The following is a 23,494-nucleotide window of genomic DNA, read 5'->3' as shown; positions in this document are numbered from 1 at the left end:
GGCACAGAAACCGTGAATGGGCCACATGACCCCAACGGCAAGGTGGTGGTGCTGCCCCTGGACAGGTGCCCCGGCCACAGCTCCACTCCTGAACCCTGGTGCAGGATCCCATGATCTTACGCGTTGGGGAGGCAGGTGCACAAGGAGCCTGCTGAATGAGCTTGCTTGTATCCCTCGTGGACGTGGGAACTGGGTGCTACTGAGGTAGCCTTGGTCTACGGAGAGTGGGGGACACAAAAGGGTACGCTGAGAAACCATTTAACTTCTGTCCAGACTGGGCCACTTTTGAGAGTCGCCACACGAGAAGCTGGGACAACAACAGTGAGCCCGGGCATGAGTCTCCTCCCCTTCCCCCCTGTATAAGACACTGGGCAGCCCTGCCCGGCCAGACCCGCTGGCCAGATGGGGAAGGAGGGCTGGCCTGGCACACCCTGATACGATCCGTCTCTCTGGCACAGCCTAGTGGACTTGGGAAGGGCCCACACCTGCGAGGGCTTGAGCACAGCTAACACAAGTGTAATAAGCTACGCCCAAGGGCAAACCGTGCGGTGGGGTGGCCAGTGGGGAGAGAACGTGCAGTCTTAGGTAGACAGGGTCGTGAGATGTCTGCTACACGTCCTTTCAGCCAATATCTACTGACAGCCTGCTCTGGGCCAGGCCCTGTCCTGGACACTGGGGTTTCTGCAAAAGCAAAACAGACCCGAACCCCTGTCCCTAGCCCCAGGGGTGAGTGTTTCCAGCTGGTAAGGGGAAGGCGAGCCTACAAGTAAATACGTACCGTGCCAGTGGTCAGTGCTATGGAGAAGAGTAAAGCTGGGAGGAGGCTGGGCAAGGGATGGGTGGGGGACAGGAAGGGGATGGAAGGGGAGGGACGGGGCAAGGGCGGGGAGGTGGACAGGAGATGGGAAATGTGGGGTGGGGCCGAGTGGTTTGCTTTTCAACTTTTAGAATTTTCTGGGCCTCTGCTCTCCATCCATATTCCATGTAAGGAGAGAAGAGTGGTCCTGCAATGTTTGGGTGGAGGGAGAGAATTCAGTAGAAGGAAGGAGTGATGTATGCGCACATGCAGACTGGGAGGGCTGAGCACCGAGTGGGAGGAGTGGAGAAAATGCCCAGGGTCATCCGTCTCCCTGGATCTGGCCCACCCCAGATGTGAAGTGAGCACCTCCCTCCTCGATGGTCTCCCGAACAGGGAGCACCCGGTTCACTCCTGGCTCATTTCTGACTCCCAAGTTTTCGGTCATGTCATTTGCATTGCCCAGAGCACTCTTGCATTTTTCTGTTACATGTAGTTAATGAGAGTGGAAGAAACAGACGATAGAAAAAAGGAAAGAAGGGCATGGAGAAGTAAGGGTAGAAAAAAAAGAAACGGGGTGCTTGGATGGCTCAGTCAATTAAGCGTCCAACTCTTGATTTCGGCTCAGGTCATCATCTCATGGTTTGTGAGATGGAGCGCCGAGTCGGGTTCTACACAGACAGCACGGAGCCTACTTGGGATTTCTCTCTCTCTTTCTCTCCCTTTCACTCTCTGCCTCTCCCCCACTCATACACGCTCTCTCTCTCTATAAATAAATCCAAAAAAAAAGAAAATAAGAAATATAGAGACAGAGAAAGCTGAACATTACAGCGCAAGAGATGAGAGAGACAAAAAGATGAATAGTAAAATAACAAAAGCTCACCTTACTGGGCGCCACGGACTGTAAGTGATTTACATGTATTCTTTAAGCCTTACAACACTCCCATTCTATAGGTAAGGAAACTGAGGCTCATAGAACTAAGCTCTTTTCCAAAGGTCAAGCTATGGCCAGGAGTACTAAGCTGACCATTGCTACATCATCGCTGTGCTAAGTGGAGAAGGAAGGAAGGACAGCCATCCAGATTGTTGGGGCTCTGGGGATTTTGGAGCTTAGCCAAAAGGTGTTATTAGGGTAGACCATCTCAAAGAGAGATATTCTACGTACAGGAGAGTGTCTCTACTAGATAAACAGAGATGCAGATATAAAATGAGTTAAAGGAGTGTCTCTTCCTTTATCAAAGGGTTTTCATTTTAGATAAGATCCTGTCAATTTCATAATTTCTTCAACAAATACCTCCTAATTCCCAGTATGTGCAAGTAATCCCAGAGAATTTAGGATTTAAATGAGCAACAACTATATCTGCATATGAAAAGTACATAATTATTGCATGAGAGGAAGTATAACTTTAATTTGCTTCCAAAAGCTTTTCTTCCCAGAGCTAACTTCTGTCTTTTCCTAGACATGATTTATTTTTTTTATTTTTTTTTATTTTTTTTTTTTTAATTTTTTTTAACGTTTATTTATTTTTTTGAGACACAGAGAGACAGAGCATGAGTGGGGGAGGGGCAGAGAGAGAGGGAGACACAGATTCTGAAACAGGCTCCAGGCTCTGAGCTGTCAGCACAGAGCTGGACGCGGGGCTCGAACTCACGGACCGTGAGATCGTGACCTGGCTGAAGTCGGACGCTTAACCGACTGCGCCACCCAGGCGCCCCGTATTTTTTTTATTTTTTAATTAAAAAAATTTTTTTTAGACACGCGTTGTTTAAACAGCAAGGACAGTAGGTAGGCACCTAGGAGCAGTGCCTGGGGGCTTTCTGGCAGTTAAGTTCCCAACGTGTATAGGGGTGGGAGTTTCTATTCATTCCTCTTCATGAAGTTTCCGGAGAGAGCCAGGAGGCCGCTTTTTACCTGGAGGCATAGTCCTTACTGGGGCAAAAAAATCTGGCTGTGGGGTGAGGCGTTTAGATCGGCTGGCAGATTGGAATCTCTCGTAGGACCCCCTAGGCAAGAGCACAGCCAGGGTCTAGCAAACCTTATTTGCTGATGAGCGTGAAAATGCGATTATTTGTTTTTTTGTATTGAACACTTATGCTATACTAATCACGTAGTACTCTAAAATAATAACCCGAATTACAAATCAAGAGTTTCTGCATAAAGCCTCTTAGATGTCAGCATAAAGAACAAGTTTGTGTTTTATGTCTTAATTTTATGCTGATTTCAAGCAGATGGCAGGGGCCTTTTGATAAGAGTTTTTCTTTGTTTGGTTGATTCAGTGGTGATTACTAAAAACCCACTGCTCTATTTATAGCACTGACCAGCTTTTGGAGTATTCCTCTAAAGACCATGCAAAATTTCCACTTCAAATTGGTTGGGGGTGAGGAGAGGGCTGAATGACGGTGGCAGGGGTGAGGAGTGACAGAGGAAACCACCCCCTCCCGGCCCTGCCACTCATCCTTCAGGACAGTGGCACGGGCAGTACCATTGAAAGCCACGGTCAACGGACACAGAGACTCAAGGGTCTGCCATGTCTTGAAGATGCCTATTTACACACGGAAGAGAAACGCTCCTGTCTGCCTTGCGTACTTTCCCCTAACAACTTGCCTGCTCTCTACCTTTTCTTCTCTCGATAGCTGTAAGTTAGAAGGGATCACACCGAGTAGATACTGACGTTTCCAGCAAACACTGAAAGAGCTGTTGATGGATTCCAGTGGTAAATAATTAATTAACACAGATCACGTGTTAGCAACAGCACTATGTAGGAAACTAAGTCTCAGCTGCCTTTTTTGCTTCAAATGTCCTCCTTTCCCAATCAGAGATCTAAGATTAAAAAAACCGAAATCAGTTTTGGAAGTGTACATCGACCAAACGTTTAGTTGTTGCGAGACACAAGCCCAGGCACAGTACGCCGAGGGAGAAGCTATCCCCATGCAAACACGTATCGCGGTGTGGGCAGAATTCCAATTCCATCTCAAAGCCAGAAGCGCTGGTGTGTTCAAGAGGAAGGAAAAGAATTTGCCAAGTCCAAGAAGATCCACCTTCCCAACCCGTGGTAGTACATCCATAGGGTGCAAAGAACCAGGATTTCTGCCCAAAGTCAGAAAAACATTTTCTTAAGACAAAAAAAATGAATAAGGGTAAATACAGAAAACAGAAAAAAACACGAGAGGCTTTCTGTACTCCCCATGAGAGCCGTCACTATTCAGCCACAGGAGAAATATCTAGGGCCTTGGCGTCAGTGGGGATCTATAGAATACAAGTCTTCATCCTCAGGCTAAATATGGAGGGCTGAATAATTCCATTCCTCAGCTCAATTACAGCACGCAGATGCCCAAGCCCCTTGCTTTAGCAGCAGGGCAAACGGACCCGACAGATACGAGTGTTTACTTAATAGACACATATCTGTCCTTACAAAGAATTGAAAATCGACAGAATAAAATAGGTTTCCCTGGTCACCTCTGGTGAAGGGCTATCTAGTCCCTTCAACAGTTACTTGGGCTACTGGTCCTAAAGGAAACGAGTTTAAAAAAAGAAGACTAGTCACGGGGCACCTGGGTGGCTCAGTCGGCTGAGCGTCCACCTTTGGCTCAGGTCATGATCTTGCGGTTGACGAGTTCGAGCCCCGCGTCGGGCTCTGTGCTGACGGCCCGGAGCCTGGAGCCTGCCTCGGATTCTGTGTCTCCCTCTCTCTCTGCCCCTCCCCCGCTCATGCTCTGTCTCTCTCTGTCTCAAAAATAAATAAACATTAAAAAAAAAATTTTTTTTTTTTAAAAGAAGACAATTCACAATTTGCCGCCCCCGCCTCTTCTTTTCTTCCTGGATCCTTCAGTCTCCACTCTCACCAGTGTCTAAACGTCAGCCCATTTGCTGGGGCAAAACCTCTCACTGTGTCCCCTCCACTCAACCACATCTCCGGCCAGGCAATTTGGCATCGGAATCTCCTCCAGCCATTTCTTGGAAAACACATTAGGGCAAAGGAAATAGGCCGTGATTTCTGACGGTAGGCCGTTATGTTTTGTTTTGTTTTGTTTTGTTTCTTTTCTTTTTCTACAAGGGCTAGTCTGAAAAGAAGATAGCAGTATTTCCAGTTTACAAACACACGTGGGAGTATGCACTAAAGCTCCCACCAGCTTCCCATATCGTTTTGTTTGGTCTGGTGAGCAGGATCAAGGCTGTGCCGAGAGGGGAGCCTGGCAAGGCTGCTGGGGTGCTCCCCCCACCCCCACCCCGTACCCAGAGCACAAGCAAAAGCTACTGGATGGCATCTCCCGTCCTATTCACAGCCGTCTACACATAAACCAGAGGAGTTAGCATCCCTGAAAACAAAGACAAAACACAGAATGTGAAATGGGCAATGGTTTCCTGTGCCTCAGAGACAGCAATATTCTTTAGAGCCACTCCGAGTGGAAAAGTACTGCTCGATGTTCATCAGAAGATCTCCCAGTGGCAGAGATCGGGCGTGCTCCGCTCTTCTCCCGCTGGACGGGGCGGGGGGATATGGAGAGGAAATGAGCCCAGGTCTCCAGGACTAAGTTAACATACATATAGGTGTTTCTAGGCATCAGGCAAACGGCTGTCTGAGGTCTCCAGTTTGATACAAAGCAAAGGTCTCGTGTTGTGCACGCAACTAGATGTGGAAAGCAAAGGAATCTGCTGTCTCATTACTTTGTAATCAAAGAGGGGACGGAAACCATCAACCGCACCTCTCCACCTGCCCTTTAGTAACAGAAGAAAGAGCGCAGAGGCTTGCTTACCTTGAAGTTGTGTGTCTTCTCATAGTTGAAGTGGTTGTCGTTGTGCGTGAGGGCGGCCCTTCGGACCAGGGACGAGATCTGTGAACAGGCAAAGAGTCTGAGAGGGGGCCAAAGAAAACTGCCTTTGACTCCCACCTTCACCCCCAAGGCCACGGCCAACAGCTCCTGGCGTTTCCTGCCTTGCTTAGGCTTCCGAACCACAGCACATTTTTTCTCATTCTCCAGCCACAGTTCCTCGGAGAACCTAGCGCCTGGACCCCACATCTTTCTAGTTTCCCCCGTGAAGCTCAGAGCCGTCAGGTTTTTTGAACCGCGGCTAATGTTAGGCAGCAGATTTGAGGCAGCTGCGTCCTGTCTGCAGAGGCCTCCGGCATGTGACCTGGAAAGGCTGGTTTGAGTGATGGAGGGGGTTCTGCATCTGAATAAGGACGGGGCTGTTTTGTGCTATTTCTTGAGGCCGACGTGTGCCTGGAACAATAGCACACATTCATGAGCACAGCAGTCCCCAGAAGCTGTATCCTGTCGCCACTGAGGGCTCAATGGAGGAGGCAGGGGCAGGCAGCTTTATTCCTCCTGCCATGGGAGAGACCTCTCGTGCTTGCTTGCACATTTCTCTCCCTCCCTCCCTCTCTCTCTCTCTTTCACACACACACACACACACACACACACACACACACACACACACACACACACACACACAACTAGTTCTGATGTTCAAAGCCAGACGCCGTATCCAATTATTCTGGGGGCTCTGAGCCCCATCCTGGGCTGAACGCCGGCAGATTAAACCTTTTAAACCCTGATGATTGTTTAATCTTATAGGGATAAAGCCTGCCTCCCTTTAGAAAAAAAATCTGCCCTAGCACTCGAAGCTTAATTTTTATTCTTCTGTGTGCATTGAATTAGAACAGTCTAAAAAGTGAATGGGTCACAGAAAAAGCATAGCACTTCAGCACAGAGTTCCATCTACAACCAGAGTTTCAGCATAAAAGGTAGGGTGTCTTGCTCCAAGGCACCCTCCTGTCTCTCTTCCCCCCGCCCCCATCTCCGCACGCATGCAGACAAGTCACTATTCCTTCATTCAAACCTAAACATCAAAGTCGCTTTTATTTGAACTATAACCCCTTCAATGTTCATTCTTTTAGGGCCTAAGCCTGATGCTCCCGATGGGCTTTCAAGCTTCATCTGTTTGATGGTCTCACTAGGGACTAAGGTTTTTAGTCCCGGGTCTCTCCGCTAGAGCAGTGAGGAAATCATTGTGTCTTGGGAGTACTCCTGATCTGCTGACAAAAGTTAATGCAGCCGATGCCTGGCGGTAAAATCAATGCTGTTGGAACGAGGGCGCAAGGAGAGTGCAGAGGGCTGGACCGTCATGTAGATATACAGTCCACGGAAGCCATCCTGTCTTCTCCTGACACATGGCCCCACACCCCAGCCCCTCCAAGCAGCCTTGTGAAGAATCATGCAAGGTCAGTGTTTTCCCGTGTTAAGTCTTTATTCCTGACAACCACTGTCATTCCACCTTGGTTCAGAAGGGCATCCTTCCAGGTCACCCTTGTTACCTTCAGGGATTACAAGAGCCAACTTTATGTTGAACCACTGAGCACGATATCATTATTGGGCCAGACAATATTCAGAACGTATTAGACGCCCTTACTCATCTACTGTGCAGCTCATGTGTATGACAAACAAGACTTCTCTCCCCATGCTTTTGGATGAAGAGGTTGAGGCACCGAGAGGTGAAGCGATTTGCCTGAGGATGTGCCCTTGGCTTACGGGGCACAGCCCGGGACTAGAGCCCAGAGTATCTGTGGCCAGCACCTGGGTTCCCGAACACCCAGTCCTGGCGCCCAAGGGAGCCGAGGTGGTGCCACATCCTGCCATCGTGTCCTGCTCTAAACGATTGGCCAAGCCTGCCCCCTCTTCCCCTTCTTGCCCCACGCTCTCTCCGCAGCTCACCTCACACCCAGCTGTATAGTCGTCTTCCTAGTCCATTTATACCTGTCCAGAAAGTGTCAGTGACTCTCCACGGCCTCATGGTGTTGGGGCATGGGGGGTTTTTCACAGGCTCATCTCCATCTACCCAGCTCACGCCTTTCTCTCCACTCCCCTCCACAAATCCTACAAAGTCTCTCTCTGACACACTCACCTGGGTGGCCGGCTCCGTTCTTTAGCATACTGCGGTATCATTTTACAAGTCCAGGTGCCCCAAAACATTCGCATTCTCACCCACATGCCGCCCTCTCCGAAAAGGGCTTCTCCAAACTCCCCACCAGAAGCCAACATGCTCCTCTGAGATCCCATAGGGTTTCCCCCACATTTTCCTTCTTGCACGTCGTCCCTTTCTGTCTTACATTAGAGTGCTTTATACCTGTCCTTGCCCTATTGAGAAGTCACTGTGACACGTTCTATGTCAAATTCACCGTCAAGAGTATCTAATATAATTCCTTGCCATAGTAGGCACTGGCTGTAAGTTGCCAAGATGTACCTATGATCCCCCATCACCATGCAGTAGCTTCCAAGGACCTGAACCTCCAGGGATCTGCCTTCCTGATGGGCCCCACCAGACTCCTCCTTCCCATTGCCCCCCTGGAAAGGACATCTGCCATCCACAGGGATTGCGTGAAGGCATGGCACATCTTTGAAAGGCTTGTAATCCTTAGCCTAAAGGCAAAAAGACAGAAGGAACAAGGGTCCTTCCCCAAGTCTTCACTGCTGGCAGGTCCACAGAGACCTTTAGACGGTGAGCCGTTCTGTGTAAGAACTGAGTCTGTGACCTACACTAGGCTAATTATACGGGGGTACGGTTTTAGAATCTGATAAGACACCTCTTTAAATGGAAAATGGGAAAACGGGTCTCCTTTCTCCTTTTGGGATATGGCGGTTGAATATTAGGAAATTTGATACTTTCTCGTGTCTGTGCCCTTCCAACAAGAAATTTTGATTTCTATTCGTGACAGTGATTTGTTTTTCAGATCTTTGTTCCATACAATTTACCCAAACATAAGACCCATTCAGATGCGTGAAGGAGCTGCACACACTGGTCACTTAAGATGCATCTTTACAAGGAACCAGAAGTGCTGGCATTTGAGTGAGCATTATTGTGCGTAGGGTGGATGACCCCAGATCACCCATCTACTACAGGAAAAATGATTACAAACATCTCTTGGTAAAACTTCCCTCTCAGATAATTCCATCACACAGAGCTTTTCTTCACCCAAGTATCTCCAGGACGGTGCCTTGGCCTCTTTTATATCCCCCACAATGACTAATACATGTTCTCTATACATGGTGGGCACATCGCACTTTGGCGGGCAGTCCTTTCGAACAAAAATTTCTGTCTGACCTATTTTTAGCCACACGTCCGTTGGAGGGAGCACATTTCCCCGCATGCTCTGTTTTTTTTTTTTTTTTTTTTTAAATTTTTTTTTTTCAACGTTTATTTATTTTTGGGACAGAGAGAGACAGAGCATGAACGGGGGAGGGGCAGAGAGAGAGGGAGACACAGAATCGGAAACAGGCTCCAGGCTCTGAGCCATCAGCCCAGAGCCTGATGCGGGGCTCGAACTCATGGACCGCGAGATCGTGACCTGGCTGAAGTCGGACGCTTAACCGACTGCGCCACCCAGGCGCCCCTCGCATGCTCTGTTTAAATCAGGGATTCTCCCCCTTGGAACCACTGACATTTGGGACCAGATAATCCTCTGTTGGGGGAGGCTGTCCTGTGCATCGTAGGATGGTGAGTGGCACCCCTTGCCTCTACTCACAGATGCCATCAGAACGCCCAACGGTGGTGATCAACCATCTTTCCAGACATTGCCAAGTTTTCCTCTGAGGCAGCACTGCCCCCAGTGGAGAATAGCTGGGTTAGGTTAGTAACACAAATATTTACAGTACGCTTCCCATGTGGCACGTATGTACTTCACGTAGCTTGACTCATTTAAGATTTATGAGGTAGGTACTGTTATAGTTATCCCCACTTAACAGAGAGGAACTGGGCAGCTGGGATTAGAACCCAGGCACAGCTAACTAGGTCTGGGCTTTTTTTTTTTTTTTTTTGCTAAGAATACGTTTATTTTTTATCGTGATTCGATACACATAACAAAATTTACCATTTTAGCCATTTTAACGTGTACAATTCAGCAATTCAGTGGCATTAAGTACATTCACAATATTCTGCAATCTTTACCACTATCTAGTTCCAGAACATTCCATCATCCAACATGAGACTCCATACCCATTAAGCGGTCCCTCACCGTTCCCCTCTTCCTCAGGCCCCTGGTCACCACAATCTGCTTTCCATCTCTATGGATTTACCTATTCTGAACATTTAATATAAATGGAATCGTGCGATATATGGCCTTTTGTGTCTGGCTTCCTTCACTTAGGAAAATGTTTTCAAGGTTCATCTGTATCAGAGCATGTATCAATACTTCACTGACTTTTGCTGAATAACAATCCATTGTGTGGATATAATACATTTTGTTGATGATTTGGGTTATTTTCACCTTTTGGCTGTTTGTAAATAATGCTGCTAATAAGTTTCTGCTTGAACACCTATTTTCAGTTGTTTTGGGTAAATAATCAATCTATGCTTTTAATCACCCTCTAAACAGCCTCATTCAAATAATGCCCACATTTAAAAACATCCAGGGGTTAAATGCCAAAATTACTCTCCTCTCCCTTGTTAACCATTAGCAACTCCCAGGCCTGGTGTTCCTGGTCTGGTTTTTACAGAGGAGAATGTTGTTTTCCCTGAGGCTTCTTCCAAAGCAGGCACTACTTAAGATACTTTTGGAAGTAGGTGGGACTATAAATAAATAGTGAAATAAGCTTACCACTTCCTTTTTTCCTTTTTATAAATAAGGGTTGGGATTCTATTTTTTATGGCCTCTCACTGTCCTTTTTTCTATGGTTTGGATCCCAAAGCCAAGAAAGAATCAGGTAACAAGAAGGCAGTTGGAAGGGTGTCAGATGAAGAGAGGGGGGCAATGGCGGGCCGGTGGGCAGGAAGACGCGGGAAAACCAAACCCACTGCAGTGCTTGTGTGCATGTAAAGTGCCCAGGAGAGAAAGATGGTGGGAGAAAGAGGCAGACCCTTCCCTCTGTGCTGACTTTAGTCACCTAGCATCATAAACCCAGACGGGACCTCAGAATTCATCCACCCAATAGGCCCTCTCCACCTTGGCTCAGGCAAGCCCACCTCTGGGGACCATGACATTTTGCCTCATTTAGTACCAATTTCTAGAAAAGGTGATTGCTCACCAATCTGCAATTCTTCCACAGACTTCAAGCAAAGTCCACTCTGCGTTTTTAGGAGGGTTCATTGAAAATGTCACCATCCATTCCTGGAGAATCTCCCTTCACTCTTCCAGCCCCAGCTCTTAGGTTCCTGGGGCCTCTCTCACTTCTCTGTCCCTGGAGTCTGAGTCCCCCTTAGGGACCGAGAAAGCCTGACCTCTGCCCCTGATGCAAACACTACCCTGCAGCTATAGGCAGCTGTTGCCTCGTGGAGGTATAGGAAATGAAAATCAATACTATTAAGGCTGGCGAGGGGGTCGTGAGGAGAGCTCTCTGATACTTGGCTATGTTTGCATGAAGTAGCTCGAGTCTGGGGGGAAAAGTCGGCAACGTATCAAATGTCTCATGTGTATTGATCCGATGATTGTATTTCCAGGATTCTCTTAAGAAGGTCTTCAGACCAAGAATTAAGTAGAAAAGATACATAGGTAAAGAGATAGATATTCATCGTAACAATAGTATCAAGCAATGAGAAAAGGCTTACACACGCGATAGGGAGAGGCTAAATTATGGTGTAAAAACATGTAATGGACTATCACGTAGGCACTAACAAAGATGATTAAAATAACTGTTAATGATGAAGGGATATGCTCCTGAGATAATAGTTGGGTAAGAAGTAGCCTCTTGAGACATATTTAGTATGACTCTCACTTTTTTAAGTACATTCACGGAGAATATCCGAAGAAAACACACCAGAATATCTCCAGCATAGCTTACTGTTGGAGGAAAGAAACCGTCATCTCTGGGTGAAGATACTTTAAATGACATTTACTCTCTTCTTTCTTCTTTTCTGCACTTTTTGAGTTTCCTACAATGACTACATTCTACTGCCATTATATAGAAAGAGATTTTGTAGGGTATTAAGGAGGGCACTTGTGATGAGCATTGGGTGTTGTACGTACGTACGTAAGTGATGAATCACTCAATCCTACACCTGAAACCAATTTTATCCTATATGTTAACTAACTAGAATTTAAATAAAACGAAAAAAAGGAAAAAAATGTAGATTTTGTAAAAGTACCTTATAAAAACTTCCTTGGGTTCAGTGTGCCCAGATAATAAATCCTTAACATCATAGACCACCTTTGGGCTCGTCCAATCCTGCCTGCTCTTTTCACAGGTGAGAAACTGAGGGTCAGAGAAGTTTAATGATTTGTGTGCCCTTCGCTCCCATCCCATCACAGGGCTTCTCTACAGCTAGATCTAGAATCAGATCCAGGCTCTGGGTTCTCTCGCCTGTGACCCCTCTACCGTTTAGTGCTTCTTACCCTGGGGTCAACCTCAGAACCCCCAGAAGGCTTGTTAAAACACAGACTGTTGGGCCCTAGCCTCAGCATTTCTGACTCCATCAGTGGGAGATCAGGCCTAAGAATCTGCATCTCTAACAGACTCCCAGGTGATGCTGATGTTGGGACCACACTTTGAGGGCCCATTTTGTGCTTTCCACTGAACCTTGGAGTGGTCTCCAAGGTCTCAACCTTGAAGATACTTAGAATCACCTGGGAACAAACAAAGAAACAAAAGCCATGTTCCAATTCCATCTCTGACCAATTAAATCCAGATTTCTGGGGATGGACCCTGGATTTTAAAAAATCCTCCAGGGGATTCTAAAACGCTCCCGGCATGGAAAGCCGAGGCACTAGTCCCAAGTGCTTCAACCCAGGGGATGGTTAGAGAAGATGGAGATATCCACGCGGTAAACGTTTAGTGAACGCCCTCCCCTCCCGCAAAGGAATCGATACCTTTTCAAACACAAAGTGTGATCATGTTTCTATGCCACCCCGCCCCCACCTCCCACTGTGCGACTTAAAACCTCCATGGATTTTTAAGCTAAAAGCAAAAATCCATACCATGACCTACAGGGGCCCGCGTCCGGTCCTGCCACCTTTCCAGCCTTGCCTCTGATCCCTTTCCTCCTGTCACCTTGAGAAGTTATAACCATAAGCTATTAGTATGCTTTTAAAATTATTATCCATGACCCCTTCTAGACGACTAGCTTTATGACATCAGGTGCTGCGTGTGCTTTCATCACAAATAAGACCCCAGGGCCATACTTCGCCCCTGGCACAAAGTAGGCTCTTAGTAAATTTTACTGGATCAATGAATGAACGTCCATGGCTATAAAATATCTTGATGTCAGAGGGCCACATCACTGTCGGTCTACCTAGTCATTTTACTTCTGCAAGTCTTTGACATAAAATCCAGGGGTCAGGGCACCTGGGTGGCTCAGTTGGTTCAGCGTCAGACTCTTGATTTCGGCTCAGGTCTTGATCTCATGGTGTGTGAGATAGAGCCCTGAGTCGCCTGGCCCCAACCAGCGCTGGGCGTGGACCCTGCTTAAGATTCTCTCTTTCTCCTGCTCCCTCTGCTCCTCCCCTGCTTGCATGCAATGAATGAATGAATGAATGAATGAATAAACGAGCACATAAATAAAATCCAGGTGCCATGCTCTTTAGGTCTCCTTTTGACCAAGTTGTCGGGCTTCTGGTGTCACAAGATGGGGCCCTGGAAACAGGGAGACCCTGCAGGATCAGGCCTTAAGGGACACAACCAGGCTTGGCACGAGCATAAAATTAAAAGTAGCATCACATATTTGTGGGGTACATTGTATGATATGATATCTTTCCTCTACGAGGAAGGTGGAGTGGGTGTCATTATCGTCATCTGACAGTTAAGGAAACTGAGGTTCTAACAGGCAATGTCCAGGGGAAGAGAAGCCAGTGTCTTGGTTTTCTTTCCATGGGAATCCCTGACACTTTGGTTCTAGTGGATCCACAGTGGTGGCTAACTGCTCACTGACACAAGGACTCGTTTCTCCTCTCTGCTCCCAGGGACCTCTTCAAAAACTTTTAAAATGGCGCACTCCCTGCAGTTCTTCTATTAACGCATCTCAAGGGATTAGCAGGACACCAACCCTAGCTTGGCACTCATGAAAGTTTTGTTGCATGAAAAGTAAATACTCATCTTTTTTTTTGCATCTTTCTACTTTTCTTGCCTTCCATTAAAACGACTTACAAGTTTTACAAGAGTCAGCGCGTTCTCGTATTTTTCTTAGACCCTCAGTTCACTTCCCACACACATGTCTGGGGTTCTGGAGTTGGGTGATGAGTCTGGACTGCACGGTATTTCTTCAAAGCCACAAAACATGAAGTCCTGCCCAGAGACACTCGGCTAAGATGCTGCAGGCATTCAGTCAGCTTGAAATGACAAAAATATATACATGCATATACATACATACACACACACACACACACACGCATATGCATGTACATATGTGGGACTAGTGGATAAGAGGTAGGCAATATGGTTTTTGCTGGGGCATCCTAGATCTGCCTCTCTATTCCTGTTGGTAAGTGAAAAAACCAGAAATTCTAAGTGAAGAGTAGCCCCAATTACTGAATGATAATCAAAGGGCCGGTTTTCTTTTCTTTTTTTTTTTTATTTAAAAAAAATTTTTTTTTAACGTTTATTTATTCTTGAGACAGAGAGAGACAGAGCATGAACGGGGGAGGGGCAGAGAGAGAGGGAGACACAGAATCGGAAGCAGGCTCCAGGCTCTGAGCCATCAGCCCAGAGCCCGACGCGGGGCTCGAACTCACAGACCGCGAGATCGTGACCCGGGCTGAAGTCGGACGCTCAACCGACTGAGCCACCCAGGCCCCCCCCCCCGGTTTTCTTTTCTTCATGCCACTAAGCCCAGCCTAACTGATCCCATGAACTCTGAAAACTACTAGGGCCATCTCCTTTTCTTTGTATTTCCTTGCTGTCGTGTGCCTTCCCAGTTCTGGCCGGAGAAGCAGGTGCTCAAAGTGATTGGCTCGTGGGTTTTATCACAAGAGTCAGAGATGCTCACTTTCTGGCTTACGGCACCCAACTGAAGAGGAGAACCCCGGTGCGTTTCTCTCTTATCCTTTCACTGCCACTGCTGCTCCCGGCAGCTGACCCTGAGAACCCTGCCAGAGGCTGTAGGTTTGCTGAATTATATTTTCCTGTCACACTACAGCATGGCAATTTGCAGAGCAGAACGCGCCAAACAGAGCCTCAAGCTACTTTTCCACCAGGTTCTTTGGTAAGCAATTGGGGCAAGGCACACCTTTATCGAAAGAAGAAAATCAAACTGACCCGCTATTTTCTGCATGCGAACGCTCCTCTGTTGCAAACGACGACGATTCCGATGAAGTGGCTTTTCCGCAGTTTCACACACAAAAATATCTCAAATCCCCTACTGAGCTTTTACAGCGAACAATCACCCAAACAAAATAGTTTCTGACGCCATTCACAGCTGTGCAGCTCATACTGCCCCGATATAGCTCCTGGGGGTATTTCTGAACCCAGCAGTTCTGAAACACGGATGCCTGCAAATTCCGAATACGAATCGAAGTTTATTTCTGGTCTCCTGGGTGAGCGGTGACTGGGATTTTCAAATTCCACTACTGGTCCTCATAGTTGTGGGTTGACCGGCCTTATGCCAAGCCTATGACCCTGTAGCTCCTTCTCAGATTGAATGTCAGAGTGTGTGTGGTGATACAGACACTTCTCCCTTTCCTCCTTCCCTCCCTCCCTCCCTCCTCCCTTCCCTTCCCTTCCCTTCCCTTCCCTTCCCTTCCCTTCCCTTGCCTTCCCTTCCCTTCCCTTCCCTTGCCTTCCCTTCCCTTGCCTTCCCTTCCCTTCCCTTCCCTTCTTCCCTTCCCTTCTTCCCTTCCCTTCTTCCCTTCCCTTCCCTTCCCTTCTCTTCCCTCAGCAAAGAGTTATTAGACACCAATCAGGCCCTGTTTAACATCAGTGGGTTAGAGTAGTGAACAACTGACAAAGGTCTCCATTCTCCTGGACAGCAGACACAAACAGAACTAATAAATACATTATATACTGTTCCGGAAGGGGAGAAGCGCTAGGAAGAAAAGCAAAGTGAGAATACAGGCTAGAGATAGAGGGCGCAATTCAAAACAGGATAGTCAGGAGAGGCTTCACTGAAAAGGTGACACCGCAAAGGACTCCCGTCTTTACTCGGAGGGATGCGAGCAGCCACGGCAGGGCTTTGAGTGGATTTGTGCTGTGATCTCAGTGACGTTTACCCAGCGTTGCTCCGCCTGCTGCGTTGAGGACCATAGGAGGGCGAAGGTGGTAACAGGGAGACCAGTTAGGAGGCTACTGTGGAAATGCAGGTGGAGAGAAGACAGCGGATCGGACGCGGGTAGGAGCGGTGGAGGTGGTGAGTGGCGGTCAGATTCTCGACAGCTTGTCAACGCGGAGTTCCCAGGATGAAGGGACAGGCCAGGTGTGAGGTGCAAGAGAAAAAGAGGCCTCCAGGATGATGACACAGTTTGGGACCCGACTAACTAAATAGATAGAGTTTCCATCGAATGAGAGGAAGAAGATGACGAAAGGGGGAAAAGTGATGGAGAACGTCAGGAACTCGATTGGGGGTGTTTAACATGGAGGAGGCAGCTAGACATGGAAACCTGGAGCTCCAGGGAGAGACAGATGCTGGGGATACACCCCTGGGAGTTATCATGGGGCAATGGATTCATAGTAAGGGAGTCTCACAGAAGAGCAGAGGCTCGTGGACTGAGCCCCGGGGCACTCCAACTATTATGGGGTCAGGAAATTCAGAAGGAAACTGACCAAAGCAAAAGAGAAGGCAACTTTGATATTCTGGAATCTGACTGAAGAGAGGATCAGTTGTATCTAATGCTGTTGATAGGTCGGGTATGATGGGGACTAAGAAAGGACCAAAGGATTTAGCACCATGAGAGTGGGTGGTCACCTTGACAGGAGCAGTTTCCAAGGAGTGGAGAGGGGAAGCCTGATCGCAGAAACTTTGAGAGAGCATGGGAGGAGCACATTTGGGGTGGTGTGGAGCCGGTACGGGGGTGCATGGAGAGCCAGGGGAACAGCAGCAGGAAGGGGTGGCGAGAGGTGGGGTCGAGAGAGACTGTTTTCCCTTGTAAGAAGAGAAGAAAGCCACTGAGATTTCCTTCGTCCACCATAAAACCATGGCCCATGTAATAAAGAGTCTGACTTCATTTTTGGTATTTGACTGCTGACAGCTTTCAGGTCAATCAGAAGGCCTGCGAGCCCCTCCCTCGATGCCAGTGGGAAGTCAAAACCAACACAAGTCTCCCCCGAACCAGCCTAAAGTTGTACCTTATAGCTGTCTCCAGCCCTCTTCAAACCAGCTGGAAGGTCTGTCCTGCTCGCCCTAGGGAACCTCACTAAGTGAGTAATTATACTTTTCGTATCCTCTTGACGGGCGTGTGGCATCATCAATTTCAACACCAAACCAAATTTTGGGTGGGAGGTCCACTCCACTTCTGTGAAGTGACCACAATAGCCTATTAGGACCAGAAAGCATCTTAGATGTGGCCCGTGACTCTGACCCTGCTTGGAGACCGTGCCTCTTACGGCTTCCCACATTTTGTCAATGCTCAGAACCTGGGACCCATTCTCTGGACACATGATATTCTTTTGTGAAGCCATCCCTCTGCAATATGCTCCCCACCACTTGAAACCTACAAAATAGATTAGAATCACAACAGCAATGAAACAGAAAACAATGGTCCTAACAATTGGTGAGCACGTATTGTGCCGGGCACATTAACCATTGCCTCATTTAATCTGTCTCATGACACGTATTATCATCCCCATTTCATAGCCGAGCTAAGAGAGCTTTCAGTACTCAAGTTGTGCAACTATTAAGTCGGACTGGAACGTGGGAAGAGCTGCTCTGTAGTTCCTACTCCTAAATCTCATGTGATTCTTCCTCCACATATTTGTCCCCCAGTAGGATGTAATGTCCTGAGAAAGGATTTTCTGCATCTATTTTTTCTAATCTCTTTAGCAAAAGGAACTCCCAAGAGCACTCAACAAAGGTTTATGAATAAGTGAATGTGCCTGGTCTGGTCCAATCTCCCTATTTCACAAAGAGCATAATGGCAAGTTAGTTGCACAGATTCACACAGCCAGTTAGTTGTAGAGACAGGACATTGACTGGAGATCCAAGCTCTTTCCTGTATGCAACACCAGATCTGGTCAATATCATGTTCTCCCAGGATGCACAAGCGAAGCCACACACACACACACACACACACACACACACACACACACACACACACATATACACATATCAACCATAGGCAGGAAATTGTCAGACAATGTGCATTGTTAAAATCATCTTAGAAAGTAATTTGGACATGTGTATGAAGAGTTTCAAAATATTATTATCTTTAAGTTCTCTAATTCAATTCCTAAGAATCTATCCTAAGGAAATGACGCTAAATACAGAATGGCATTCAGAGCAGCATCATTTCTAATGCTAAAAATGGAATATATTGGGCATAGCCTAACTTTAGGAAGTAGCTAAATAAGTATGACACTCAAGCAACAGGCAAAAATGAGGTTTGTGAAGCATATACAGTAACATGGCTGAAATATGCTATGTAAAAATAGCAGGATACAAAATTATAAATGCGCTATGCTTATACATATATATAAAAATCCAAACTCATACAGAAATCGCTGTAAGGAAGTAGACCAATGTCTATATTTTCTTTATGTTTCAAAATTCCTTTAATTATATTACCTTTGTGATTCAAATGAGAAAAAAACCAAACTTTTGCTATGGACATATATATATCTATACATTATTATTATTATATGTGTATAAATATATACATACAAAACTATGTTTTTTTCCATTTTGCATCAGTTTCATTTTGTACTAGGAGGGCTTTATCTTAGGAAACAGATTAGGTGAGTTTTAGACATAACTAGAAACTGGATAAATATAAAAGTTTTCAAGTCCTCTGTGGATCTCATAGCTATATTTAAAGAAACTCTCAGATGTACAAAATTAAGTAGTTAAGTAACATTATTGGAAAAGAAAACTCTTCACCTAACAGGTATTAAGGAAGTATTCACTCTCCGTGGAGCCTAAAACATGCCATTTAATGGCCTTCATTGATACGAATTAAAGTCTTCCCAAGATACATGAGAACGTTATTCCATAAAAAAGACATGACTTAGGTTAAATCTCTGAAGAGTTTTGACCTTGAGCCAAGAGCAATAAAAGTTTTAAAAGAAAAATACTGTTTCTATCATAGATATTATTGTTTGTAACAGGAGCCAAAGGAATAAAGAATAACTATGGTTGTACAACATAGATTTTCTCTAAATAAACTTATTTAGACCCATAAAATTACATCCTGACATGTATAATATAGCTATGAGAATTTAGATTTTGTAATATATCAATAGCAGAGCTTCTATTTTCTAGTTTAACTTTTTAAAAAAAATTTTTTGTAACGTTTATTTATTTGGGATTTGGGATAGCAGAGCTTCTATTTTCTAGTTTAACTTTTTAAAAAAAATTTTTTTAACGTTTATTTATTTGTGAGACAGAGAGAGACAGAGTATGAAGGGGGGAGGGTCAGAGAAAGAGGGAGACACAGAATCTGAAACAGGCTCCAGGCTCTGAGCTGTCTGCACAGAGCCCGACGCGGGGCTCGAAATCACGGACCTGGAGATCATGACCTGAGCCAAAGTCGGACGCTTAACCAACTGAGCCACCCAGGCGCCCCTAGTTTAACTTTTTTTAACTTCATTTTTGCCATAATAAAAATAAAACACGGCTCCATTTTTTTTTTAATCAATAAGTAAAGGTTCCCCTCCATCTCCTCAAGAGCTGTGTAAGAAGCAAACACTGTAATTGGCAATGTGCTACTACAGTTGAAAATGCTGAGCACTTCTCAGACCCCACGGTCATAGAAATGGCAGTTAAACTCTAAAAGTGGTGAAGGGTTAGGGTGCCTGGGTGGCTCAGTGAACCAAGAGTCTGACTCTTGATTTTGCCTGAGGTCATGATCTCACAGTTCATGAGATTGGGCCCATGTCGAGCTCTGTGCTGACAGCGTGCAGTCTGCTTGGCATTCTCTCTCCCTCTCTCTCTGCCCCTCCCTTGTTCTTGCTCGCTCTCAAAATAGATACATACACATTAAAAAATAAAAATGGTTACGAGTTTTTGCTTGATAAGAATTCCTTGTTATGAGTAGACTCGAGGCGAAGTTGTCTGGATTCAAATTCCTGCTCCAACCCTTCCCAAGCCAGATAACCTTACACCAGCCAAGTCACTTAACTTCTTTGTGCCTCATTTCCTCAAATGCAAAGCGTGGATAATTGTAGGTACCCCGTAGATGATTAAATGTGCAATTTAAGTCGTAAGCTGTAAATTGCTCAGATCCATGCCTGGCATCATTTATATGTATGTATGCGTATATAATCTAATGAATAAATTAACTTTAGTGATCATGCAGGTGATGCTTTCAAAGCAAGGCCTGATCTCAGGAGGGCGTTGACATCCGAGTATAACTAAGACTACCTTTAAGAGATGTGGCAAAAAAGTAACTTTCTGACCGGCCACAATTAAAACCATACGGTCGTTTTAATTTGACCAGACCACTAGAGAGCTAAGCATAAGCCGTAAGTATTTTGATCACCGAAGGCAGCTCTTCATGACATATGGTGGGGGTTGCGTCGAAGATCGGTCAGTGCTGCAGAGACAGGCTTGCATCCTGAAATATTTCGATAGCAGAAGAAAAAATGGGACGAAGGGTGTATTTTGGGAGGTGAATTCGCAGAAAGCAAACCGCATGGAGGAAGAACTTATATTGGTTCTTATATTATAAGAACCAACTTATATTGGTTCTGGGATAGAAACGTGGCTGGTAGTTCGGTCCTGGGCTCCAGCATTGTGCTGAGGAAAGAGCCTTTCAGGCTCTTGGGGACTGTGATGAACGGAAGCAGGCCAGTGAACGTGTGAACGGGCTCAAACTCTTCACTCTCGACTTCCTCGCCTTGCGTATTATGACTGGGTGTCGGGAGCGGATGGAGTTCCTTGCTCCTGGGATACAGCAGACTTTTTTGGAGCCCTGTGGAGCAGAGGGCACATTTCCAAAAACACACCCTCAGCTACTTTGAGGGGTCCCCAGGCCATCCGTGGTATATCACGAGTCACCATTTTCAAAGACAGTCACACCAAATCCGGTGGTGATGGTTTAGACTTATACCTTCTTCCCAACCGTTCTCAGACTACTCACAGGACGTGACGCGTATTTTGTGCCGACCCCCTTTTCTCTACCATCACTTGGGTTTCAAACTGGGATTCCTTATAATATCAGTTGCTTCTAGTTGTTCTATGGTTAAATAAGCTGCAAAAAATTCTACACATATCCCTTTCTTTGAGATTTACCATTTACATTACTGTTTAGAAGTATCAGCGTTTTCCACACTCAGCTGTAACCACGTAAGGCTGGTGAGTATATGGTGGTACAAGTGTTCGGGAAACTATAATACTTGACACGTAATCTCAGGATCGTTCTGAGGATTAAAACGCATCATGCGCAGGGTTTGCAGTGCCCCAAACGCCACGAAAGCTCAGGAGAGGTTTGCCACGATTATTATGAATAACAACTACTTTTTAAGTAAACGTAGCTGGTGGCATCCCGCGGTATCCTTGAATGAGGCGCACATAAGCAGAACGGGAGTGGTCTGGCCACCTGGCCCTGGGTGACACTCTAGGGAGCAGAGATGGCCACTGCGTGTCCTTTCCCTTCCACACGATGAGGCATCCAGGGCCAGTGGATGAGGAAACACGAGGAAACGTAAGCAGAGGATAACTGGTCACAGGTGACGGTTGGTGGCCTAAAGAGCACTTCAGGACATCGGTTCCAGGCAGGCAAAGCACGACCTCTGGGCACTCATTCTCAGGTTTGTCTACCAGCAGAGATTGGACACAACGTGCTGGTTCTTGTGGGCCCCTCCGAGTTGCTGTGGCGTCTCGATGGACCGGGCCCAGGGTGTCATCTGAATCCTAGCATTCCACATCCTGACCTCTAAGCTCCCTGGTGCCAGTTAGTCTGAAGTCCCAAGACACAAGGTCCTGGCATCCACCCATCTTGTTTTCTAAACCCCGTGATGGATAAAAACAGTAGTCTCTTAGCCCCACAGGACACATCTTAAACAATATGAGTCCACAGGAAACTGCCCTCTTGCTGATTTTCCTGTATCCTTCCCAAAACTGTTGCATTCTGGCAAAAGCCCAAAAACCAACCAACTACCAAGATCCTTAGGAGAAGGAATACATGTGTGGGATGGAGGGGTCCTTGCGGGGGACGGGGGGGGGGCGGCTTTTTTGAGCTTGCTTGCCTGGTTGCAGGCAGTGTTACATACAGTACTGAGAGCTATGCATAATGCATTTGTATTTTAGTTTCCCTGTACAAATAAAGTGAAACAATTGGTAAATTTTTTCCACTATGGGAAAAACACAGTTCCAAGAACATTAATTGGCAGGTTAAATGAATGTAAGTTTATAGACACCCAAATGTTTTAATGGGTATGGAGCGTAAAGTATTTCTACGCTATAGGATCATAGAAATCTATAGTATCGAGTCCTTGTTCTCATTCAAGGCAGTTCAAGGACTAAGAAGAGTGTTTATCGCCCAGGAACTTTTACCTATGCAGGGCACTGCTGTTCATCACTGCTGTATTTCACACCTGAAAGTTCCTTTCCCTCCTGGCATATTTTCAGTATTGATTCATCTCCATGGCTGGCACTGTCCTGAGAATACAAACCCTTATTGCCCGAAAATAAAGAGATTCTTCTGCTATGTATATAACTTAAAATTTGAGCTTATATAAGTATATGCTTAAAATCCCAGTAAGCTGGGGCCATCGCTGTAAACTTGGACCCCTTAGACTATGCTCCATCCCATCTGACATCATCCTTCCTCTTTGTTCACCTTGCTGACTCCTATTCATCCTTGCAACCTCCCCCGGGCCCCTCATCACTTTCTCCAGGAAGCTTTTCTTTGTGTCTGCCTTAGCTCAGACCATTCTTTACGTAACCGCTTTTCTTTTGGCACTGTTTAACCCTAAATTCTACATGGTCATGTCGGTCTTGCTCACCATAAATCGTAATCGTAATCGTAAAATGTTGTTAGTTCAATGTGGATGGGACGAGCCCCTGGGATCTCACTTCTTCCCACCGCCCCTTCCCCCCCCCCATTTCTGGCCTTGTAAAACCATCTTTTCTCACGTTTGAAATGAGTACAGAGGTACCTGTAAATCACTCTATCTGAGGAGCATCCTGGAAGCAGGAAGCCGCAGATCGTAAAGATCAGATGGTTACCCTTATCTCACAAGACAACTTTTTGCCTTTAAAACGGGCACCTGCTGGGTTAACGACAAAGCCTAAGAAGTCACTAACTAGCACAGGGCATGGCACATAACAGGTGCTCAGTAAATACTGGCTGGATCTGAATTTGCCCTCACATTTCTATTGTTACAATAGGGTAAGGGTGCCTTGGAGGAAGCGGAGGGTGTCTTCAAGTTCTGTTCTGGGGGTATGTGAGGTATGGGCGTTAGGAATGACCTGGCCAATAATGCAGTGGTTCCCAAACTTCGTTGCCCCTTACAATAACTTCAGGGGGGGGTCGTCTTTAAAAATTCAGATGCCTACTGGCCACCCTAGATCAATTACACCAGAATATCTACGGGAGGAAGCTAGGCATTGACATTTTTAAGAGATGCCCTGTGAGGGGCGCCTGGGTGGCGCAGTCGGTTAAGCGTCCGACTTCAGCCAGGTCACGA

At 46.3% G+C, this 23,494-nt stretch overlaps 1 protein-coding gene across 3 annotated transcripts in view; it reads right to left on the bottom strand.

Moving 5' to 3' along the window:
• Window positions 1–23,494, bottom strand: part of CHN2 (chimerin 2) — a 305,590-nt gene that overhangs the window by 29,395 nt on the left and 252,701 nt on the right. Inside the window, exons 1-2 of one of the 3 annotated variants that reach the window (XM_043589174.1) lie at window positions 12,703–12,830; window positions 5,552–5,629 (exon numbers count right to left, since the gene is read on the bottom strand). The exons of 1 other annotated variant lie outside the window; for it this stretch is intronic. In XM_043589174.1, the coding sequence (XP_043445109.1) occupies window positions 5,552–5,629; window positions 12,703–12,705 (81 nt within the window). In that variant the 5' untranslated portion in view covers window positions 12,706–12,830. Of the gene's footprint in view, window positions 1–5,551; window positions 5,630–12,702; window positions 12,831–23,494 lie in introns of those variants that run through there. One more of the 3 variants, XM_043589172.1, reaches the window with a different exon arrangement.

The sequence above is a fragment of the Prionailurus bengalensis genome, chromosome A2 (assembly GCF_016509475.1).
Source record: "Prionailurus bengalensis isolate Pbe53 chromosome A2, Fcat_Pben_1.1_paternal_pri, whole genome shotgun sequence".
NCBI lineage: Eukaryota > Metazoa > Chordata > Mammalia > Carnivora > Felidae > Prionailurus > Prionailurus bengalensis.
The sequence above is the reverse complement of the archived record's forward strand: the minus strand, read 5'-3'. Positions and strand labels throughout refer to the sequence as shown.